Below are 9355 nucleotides of genomic sequence, written 5' to 3'. Positions count from 1 at the left end.
ATACTATGCAATAAATCTCTCTACCCCTCTCTCTCTCTCTCTCTCTCTCTCTCTCTCTCTCTCTCTCTCTCTCTCCCTCTCCCTCTCCTCTCTCTCTCTCTCTCTCTCTCTCTCTCTCTCTCTCTCTCTCTCTCTCTCTCTCTCTCTCTCTCTCTCTCCAGAGTCTGTGAGGTTGGTGAATGGGACTAGTGTGTGTTCAGGCAGAGTGGAGATGAAGTCTAATCAGTCGTGGGTCTCAGTGTATGAAGGTGACTTTGACCAGCAGGATGCAGAGGTGGTTTGTAGGGAGCTTGGCTGTGGGGCTCCTTCAGTCCTACAGGGGGCGCTCTATGGAGGAGTGAAGGGTCCAATGTGGTCCAAAGAGTTCCAGTGTGAAGGCAGTGAGTCTGTTCTCCTGGACTGTAGAACCTCAAACTCAACTAGAAACACCAGCTCACCTGACAAGACTTTTGGACTCACCTGCTCAGGTAAAAGACAAACTATACCTTTTGTTTGGATTATTACTTATTACAATCTGAACTTTTATAGGTGACAGGATTCTAAAAGTGCAGCAAACATTTGGTATAACATTAGGAGAGTGAAGACATCTTTATATCCAAATTCAATTCAGTCCAATGGATTATCTCTTGCCATGATGCAGTAATTAGAGTCACAGAAGGTGACAAAATGAAAGTGTTTTGCAATCATCAAACAAACAAACAAACAAACAAACAAACAAACAAACAAACAAACAAACTGTTAATTGATATTCCTGTATACAACCTATTTTCATCAATAAATAGCATCAAACAGGAGAAACAAAGGACATCTTGTCCTGTATTTCAACACATCAACAAGCTGCTGTATTGGTAGAGAGGAACCATGTACTCTGTTACAGTGAAACAAATTTATTTGATGATTTTTCTCCTCAGCTCTCCAGGTTACACCAACACACAACTCAACAGGTAAATTAAGATGAACGAAGTACAGCTGATTGTTTACAATGCTTTCATGTAGTAATCTGTGGTGGTTAAATAATTAATCTTTTCAGTAATAATTATTTCTCTCTCACAATCTCTCTCTCTCTCTCTCTCTCTCTCTCTCTCTCTCTCTCTCTCTCTCTCTCTCTCTCTCTCTCTCTCTCTCTCTCTCTGTCCAGAGTCAGTGAGGTTGGTCAATGGGACTAGTGTTTGTTCAGGCAGAGTGGAGGTGAAGTCTAATCAGTCGTGGGTCTCAGTGTGTAAAAGTGACTTTGACCGACAGGATGCAGAGGTTGTCTGTAGGGAGCTTGGCTGTGGGGCTCCTTCAGTCCTCCAGGGGGCGCTCTATGAAGAAGTTGACACTCCAATGTGGACAAAAGAGTTCCAGTGTGAAGGCAACGAGTCTTTTCTCCTGGACTGTGGAACCTCAAACTCAACTAGTAACGCCAGCTCACCTAACACGACTGTTGAACTCACCTGTTTGGGTAAAGGACGAGCTATTTTCTTGCTTTGGATTATATTATTCTATAATACAAAGTAATTGCATTGCATTAATGTTTACTCTATTGACTCTTTACAGTGATTGATAATATCAGGTTGGTGGGAGGAATCAGTATCAGGAATCACTGTACTGGTAAACTGGAGATGAAACACCAGGGAGAATGGAGGCCAGTGGATGGTGGATTTAACTGGAACCTGAAGTCATCAACTGTAGTGTGTAGACAGCTGGACTGTGGCTATGCTGTTTCAACAGAAAGGAGTTCTGGTTATACACATCAACCTGTATGGAGGATTATACCTTACTGTGCTGGTTCTGAGTCTTCACTGAGCGACTGTGTCATAATGGAGACTTTTGGTATCAAACGGAAAGGTTTGATTACAGGCAGACCTACAGTGATCTGTTCAGGTAAAGAAAAACAATGACTTGAACAATGACAGCAATCCTTACAGTCAATCATTCAATCTGTTTGTCTGTCTGTATATATTGCCCTCTCCATCTGTTTGTTTATGTCTAACTATCCATTCATCATTTTATTAGTTTGCATGCGTTTGTGTGTGCATACAGGATGCATACATGATGCATTTGCCTGTGTGTGTGTGTGTGTGTGTGTGTGTGTGTGTGTGTGTGTGTGTGTGTGTGTGTGTGTGTGTGTGTGTGTGTGTGTGTGTGTGTGTGCGTGTGCGTGTGTGTGTGGGGGGGGGGTGGATTCATAAAATTATTTTCTAAATTCTCTCTCTCTCTCTCTCTCTCTCTCTCTCTCTTTCTCCAGAGTCAGTGAGGTTGGTGAATGGGACTAGTGTGTGTTCAGGCAGAGTGGAGGTGAAGTCTAATCAGTCGTGGGTCTCAGTGTATGAAGGTGACTTTGACCAGCAGGACGCAGAGGTGGTCTGTAGGGAGCTTGGCTGTGGAGCTCCTTCAGGACTCCAGAGGGCGCTCTATGGAGACTTGAACACTTCAATGTGGACCAAAGAGTTCCAGTGTGAAGGCAACGAGTCTGTTCTCCTGGACTGTAGAACCTCAAACTCAACTATAAACACCAGCTCACCTGACAAGACTGTTGAACTCACCTGCTCAGGTAAAAGACACTATACTTTAGGTTTGGGTTTTCATTTCATAATTTACATAATAGTTAAAAAATGTTAACGTTTACTTTCTTGTCTCTACAGAGTCTGATTATGTCAGGTTGGTGGATGGAACCAGTAACTGTATGGGTCTACTGGAGATGAAACACCAGGGAGAATGGAGACCAGTGGATGGTTGGTCTGCCTGGAACCTGAAGTCATCATCTGTAGTGTGTAGACAGCTGGACTGTGGCCCTGCTGTTTCAACAGAAAGGAGTTCTGGATCTACACATAAACCTACTTGGAGGATTACGTCTTCCTGTGTTGGGTCTGAGTCTTCACTGAGGGAGTGTGGAAAAAAGATATCTGCTACTTCCTTGTACATACTGGAGGTGATCTGTTCAGGTAACAAGCTACTACTTCAGCAACAGTAATATTTACAGTTTATTTTACCGCCACAGCCCTGGGTTCTGCACCCATCGTGACTGAAACCCCAGGAGGTTTAGAACTAAATAGTAATGTGTTTGTGTATTTTTACTGTATATATTGTCTTGTGGGGTTGTAACAATATTGTCATTATCGTGATATCACAATAACACATATATCTCAAGATTATCGTGGGTCTGTGACGGCAACTATCATCGTTATTCAGGTCGAAAATCGTATTGTTTAGTTTGATGAACAGCAGTGGAGTAATGACAATGAAAAAGCCTCTACTTTGTAGTGAGTCATTTGTAAAGTCTGATTGTTAATTCCGCTGACAATCACGTTTTCATATTCAGCCTATCAATGTGTACGACTTGAAATGTATATTTTTTTCTCTCTCTCTCTCTCTCTCTCTCTCTCTCTCTCTCTCTCTCTCTCTCTCTCTCTCTCTCTCTCCAGAGTCAGTGAGGTTGGTGAATGGGACTAGTATGTGTTCAGGCAGAGTGGAGGTGAAGTCTAATCAGTCGTGGGTCTCAGTGTGTGAAGGTGACTTTGACCAGCAGGATGCAGAGGTGGTCTGTAGGGAGCTTGGCTGTGGAGCACCTTCAGTCCTCCAGGGGGCGCTCTATGAAGAAGTGAACACTTCAATGTGGACCAAAGAGTTCCAGTGTGAAGGCAACGAGTCTGTTCTTCTGGACTGTAGATCTTCAGACTCAACTAGAAACACCAGCTCATCTAACAAGACTGTTGAACTCGCCTGCTTAGGTAAAATACAAATTATATGTTTGGTTTGGATTATCGTTTTCTAATGAAATTGATTTTACTTTTGTTTTTACTGTTTACTCTCTTGACTCTGTACAGAGTCTGCTGATGTCAGGTTGGTTGGAGGAATCAGTAACTGCATTGGTATACTTGAGATGAAACACCAGGAAGAGTGGAGACCAGTGGATGGTTGGTCTGACTGGAACCTGAAGTCATCATCTGTAGTGTGTAGACAGCTGGACTGTGGCTCTGCGTTTTCAAGAAAGTGGAATCCTGGTTTTACGCGTGAACCTGTTTGGTGGATTTCATTATCCTGTGTTGGGTCCGAGTCTTCACTGAGAGAGTGTGGAACAAAGGTTTCTGGTAATTCCACTGCCAGACTGGAGGTAATCTGTTCAGGTAAAACAGTGACTTCTCAATGGCATATTTACATTATGGTATCTATCTATCTATCTATCTATCTATCTATCTATCTATCTATCTATCTATCTATCTATCTATCTATCTATCTATCTATCTATCTATCTATCTATCTATCTGCCTAATGTATATTGTTTGCACATTCACTTCAGTTTTAGGATAAATGAGAACCTAAATACATGTTCTACTTTCATAACATTTGACCAATAACTTTTGATTAGAAATGTGATTTCATCTTTAAAAGACAAAAGTACTCATGATTCTTAATAAATGAGCTGATTAATGTAGATCTTGATTTTCCTCGGTTTAGAATCAGACACAATTAGTCTGTTTAGAGCTAATGATGTTTATAATTATAATATAATTGTTTATAATAATTTCCAACCTTTTGATCTTTCTCTCATTTGACCTTATTGTCATTTTCTCTCTCTGTTTGTAAATCTGTTGTTTCAGTCAATAACCTCTGTCTTGTTACAGATCTGCCGTTTAATACAAACATCACCTTCTTCTCCTCCTCCATGAACGGGGTTTCTGAGGGCCAGCATCAGGGGCCACAGATGATGGAGGGTTACAGCTTCTCCATCAGCTGCTCCGTTCAGCCACAGTACCCAGGAGGCTCCTTCCACCTCACCTTCACTGGATCCAACACAACACACAACTACACCCAGCCAGCTGTCAATCACTCTGCCAACTTCCTGTTTCCTGTAGCAGACCTCACCCAGCATGGGAACTACAGCTGTATTTATAACTTAAATGTTTACTCAAATGACTTCTACTATAAGAGCCAGTTCCTCTCTGTCACTGTCACAGGTAGGCAGAATTACATTGACTTTTCAAGTCACAATATGTAACTCAATCAAGCTAAATACATAAAGCAGGATTGAATATGACATAAATTAACAAATATTAAAGAATTACATCAAATACACTTTTTAATGAGAGTTGATATGTACTTGATGTTTGATGTTGTAAAATATTTTCTCTCACAGCTTCTCATCTGACATCTAACATCCTCAAAGTTACAGTCGCAATGCTGCTGGTGTTGGTGGTGATAAGCTATGTCCTCTATCGTGTCTGGAAGGTAATGTATACGTTTTTATTCAATCTTTATTCATCTTCATTCAATAGACCGGAATGTAAATGAAGTAGTTCCGCTGTTTGTATTGAAGAGAACTTGATCTGATCCAGTAAGATCAAGTTGTGTGCTGCTGTGTTTCTCCAGGCCACCAGAAGGCAGAGAGCAGTAGTGGAGACCAGAGGCTATTATAATGTAGGACGGGAGAACGTTGAGATGGTTTATTATAACACTGTTGGTCCCGATGCTGAAGCTGGACCCAATGTAGAGACAGAATACCACCAGTATGAAGAGATAAATCTACTAGGAAGGTCTGAAGCTGGACCCAGTGAAGAGACAGAATACCACCAGTATGACGACGTAGATCTACCAGGAGGGTCTGAAGCTGGACCCAGTGAAGAGACAGAATACCACCAGTATGACGACGTAGATCTACCAGGAGGGTCTGAAGCTGGACCCAGTGAAGAACCAGGACACCACGTGTATGAGGTGGATCTCTAAGGAGTTCATGTCACATCCACCACATAACTGTCCATCACCTCAGTCAAGGTTTGAACATTTTCACTGAACGGTAAATGTACCAGAAAGACCAAGTGAGGTTTAGAAGAGGCAGATAAAGTCTTCAGTGAAATTATTCATCAGGATACAAGTCGGAAGACAATGACACCTATAGGGAGCAAGAGCTCTGTGTTTGAAGATCAGATCACATTGGACCGTGTCTGTCTTCGCCCTCATGATGTTTCATCAAGTCATTATAACTATCAGTAATTAGTTATCAATAAATGCATCTATTGATCTTACTGTACCGGTGCATGTCTATGCAGCCCAGGTGTTTTTGTCATTGTTCATACATCGTTCATACATTGTAAGTCATTCAGGTCATAGATTGTCACACAGTGAACCATCAGAGTCTGAGCTACACAACTAGTGATCTCATTGCATGTGTTTCTATTGGCAGAATAGAATGTGAAGATGTGTTAATCAATTATGTATATTGATATTTTCTTACAATACACTTAATGTTGATGTTTAAGTATTAAAGGGATAGTTCACCCAAAACATTACCTCTTTTTTTTTTATCGTAAGTCACCCAATGGAGACCTTTTTTTGTTTTTGTCTCATTCCTAAGCCAATAATTTGATGAGCGGCAGCGGTAGGAGACTTTGCGTCTCCTACCGGAACCGCCTACCGGAACCGCCTACCGGTTCGCTGGTCATCAAATGATTGGCTTAGGAATGCGACAAAAACTATAAACTATATGAATCCATGAATAGAAGCCTCCATGGGGTGACTAATCGATAGAAAAAAAGGTCATTTTGGGGGTGAACTATCCCTTTACGTGTTTTAACACTGCTTTTGATTATCTGTTAATAATAAGGTAGCATTATCATTTCATTGTTAATTACGGTCATGCATTGTGCCTGTCTTACATCAGTGGTTTTATTGTTTTTTCTTGTCATGAACAATGCATCGTGTTTTTTATAGTGGATTAGTGTGTTTCTTTAGATGGTTTGTGAGCTCTCAGTACATATTCATGTTCTTATTTCCATTTTGTTATTTATCCTTGCTGTAAGTTCTATGTAACATAATCTAAGTTGATTTTCTCGTGTTGAACTTGAACTTAAAGTTAATACTACTGGTCTATTATGGATGAGTCTATAAGATCCATCCAACAATTCAAACCATTATGGATGAGCCTATAGGATCCATCCAACCATTCAAAGGTGTGTTTTCGAAAGCAGAAGGACCTGAATGCTTCTTAATGACTGTAAAGTTCACTGTTGATTTGTCATCTGACGGCAGTGTTCAACACTTACATTCATACAATATGTTATGTTTGATGTTTAATCTTTGTTACATTAAGAAAATAAAAGTCAATAAAGATGGAACTGCTGAAGTGTTAAATGTGTTGTGTGTAGTACAGGTCGTTGTCATGGTTACCATGAACACAAACAAATCCAACAGGTTTTCAATAGTTTCAATAGTTTAATAACAACCACATAAAAGGTATCCTTCATATTCATGGAGTCCTATCGTGGTTATGACAGTGTCAGCTTATATATGCACGGGTTCAGTACGTTAGTCCGACAGCGCATTCCTCCGACAGCGCAGCGCTCCGACGTTTCCAATACTAAACCCGAACCAAACCCGCACCCTAACCCTAACCGCACGCGGATGCCACATAGTCGGAGAAAAGGTCGGTCGGATTAACGCATGCCTCCCTATATGCACACACCTTCAAATAAAGTGTTACTGTTTATTCTGACAAAAGCATGAAGCAATGTTATAAAATAAGAATTCAAACAAATCTCCATAAAGTTTTTAAAATCACAGTGAAAAACAGCCTCCTCTACTCACATTGATATATGTGTGCCTATAGTGTGGGGTTGGAAAAACCCAAACATTTGTAAGCAATGTGACGTCATATTCCCACTTACAATAGGAAAGGTATGAAAATAAGAATAGATTGTGTAATCATTGTCTGTAAAGATTGTCTTACATTTTGATAACCAGAGCAGTATTGTTTATGACCATAATAACAAGTTATGTTCTCTTGTCAGACTTGATTACAGTTTATTTTATGGAAGCATTTTCTGCCTATTAATCATTCATTTGATTTTCCCCCAAAACATTTAAAAATAAATGAATAAAGTAATTGAAGAAATACGGTCTCAGTCACCAGAACCAAGGACGGGTGTTTCCGATGAATCTAAAATGGTTAAAATGGAGTTTGAAGTTACGATGGATTTGTATAGGAAGGGGGCGTGTCTGATAAAATGAATATCAAATAACTAAATACTGAATCCAGCAACTTAAAAACTGTCCGGGGTGCTCACAAAAGCCTGAGTAGACGATAAAATGAACCAAAATGTTTTTGAAAGTGAAATATCCATTTAACTCAATAAAATCATAACTCATATCTCACCAGTAGATGGCAGCAATCCTTATGTTTATAACTAAGGCCCTGAATTAAACTGGATTTGTAAATTCAAGACACTTGGCATTATGGAAAATGTGGAATTGCTGAAAATGCATTAAACATATGGCTGAATGCAAAAATGGGGTTATTATTTTGCATTTAGAATAAGATAAGGGATAATGTGTTGCATATAGGGCCTATAAAAGTTTGTTTCAAAAGTGCCCTAAATATTTATGACTGTCATATTGAGTTAGGGGTGGGGGGATTAGACACCAATTAAGTCCCATGCTGTCCACACTGTTCAAGTTTAATTGTTGTATGGACCATTAGTTTTGACTGGCGCCTATTATAGAGATTAAGGGATTGATCAACAGCCTCGGCATACAAACTGGCTTGTTTATCTGAAGAAGGACGGGGGGATCTTGTCGCGCGCTTGGTTGTGACAAACAAACTGTCAAAATAAGTATAGTGGGTTACATGACGTAAACAGGCACACTGTGGCATTGTTTATTCATGAAAAACATTATAGGATCAGCCCCTAGGTTATTGATGCTATTATTCAGATGGGTCTTCTACAGTACATTAAGAACTAATGTAGCATAATAACACATGGATAAGAAAATATGACAATCAAGCTAGGATATTGCTTAATTTTATTTTACACATATATATATATATATATATATATATATATATATATATATATATATATATATATATATATATATATATATATATATATATATATATATATATATATACACAACCGAAAACAAAACGTCTAATTGACAACAAATCACGTTGTTTGGGATGAGAACGTTTCGGAAATTGAGTAAGAGGGCAATATTAATGCATCTTTTGACAGAATTGTTTGATGAAGAGATTTAAGTTTAGGTTATAATTAGGGTCTAATTCATTGCATTTCAGTTGCATTTATGCTACAAAGGTGGTTCATTCAAAGCCTCACTGTGTAACTTTCTTTTAATGAATAAAATGTAATTTCGTCCAATCTGTATGGTAGAGCAGTGGTTCTCAAACTTTTTCGTGCCAAGGACCCCCAAATAGACACTTATTAGCCCGCAGACCCCCATTTGAAAAGATAAGCCAGGGACCCCCATAATAGAAGATTTTTACGGCTCTTTAGCAGTGATTTTCAACCATTTTAATTTCAAGGATCCTCAGTTTGACATGCATTAGGCTACGGACGCCCATTTAATGGCATGTACAGTA

The 9355-nt window shown here is 39.5% G+C and overlaps 1 protein-coding gene and 1 long non-coding RNA gene across 2 annotated transcripts; both read left to right on the top strand.

Moving 5' to 3' along the window:
• The first annotated feature begins 328 nt into the window (after positions 1 to 328).
• Positions 329 to 2358, top strand: LOC311038831. The gene is made up of 3 exons (XR_014600092.1): positions 329 to 467; positions 912 to 944; positions 2231 to 2358. It is a non-coding gene; the product is annotated as an uncharacterized lncRNA (long non-coding RNA).
• A 60-nt stretch (positions 2359 to 2418) lies between these two features.
• LOC311038602 (uncharacterized protein) lies at positions 2419 to 6051 on the top strand (the record flags this gene model as incomplete). The annotated part of the gene is made up of 5 exons (XM_084048174.1): positions 2419 to 2536; positions 3810 to 4109; positions 4608 to 4940; positions 5120 to 5211; positions 5353 to 6051. 5 exons carry the CDS (start codon positions 2419 to 2421, stop codon positions 5704 to 5706), a joined length of 1197 nt encoding a protein of 398 aa, XP_083904300.1. The 3' UTR covers positions 5707 to 6051.
• Positions 6052 to 9355: the final 3304 nt, after the last annotated feature.

This window comes from Gymnoscopelus microlampas, assembly GCF_963454915.1.
Source record: "Gymnoscopelus microlampas genome assembly, chromosome: 22".
In the NCBI taxonomy this organism is placed as follows: Eukaryota; Metazoa; Chordata; class Actinopteri; order Myctophiformes; family Myctophidae; genus Gymnoscopelus; species Gymnoscopelus microlampas.
This window is presented reverse-complemented; position numbering and strand designations above follow the sequence as displayed.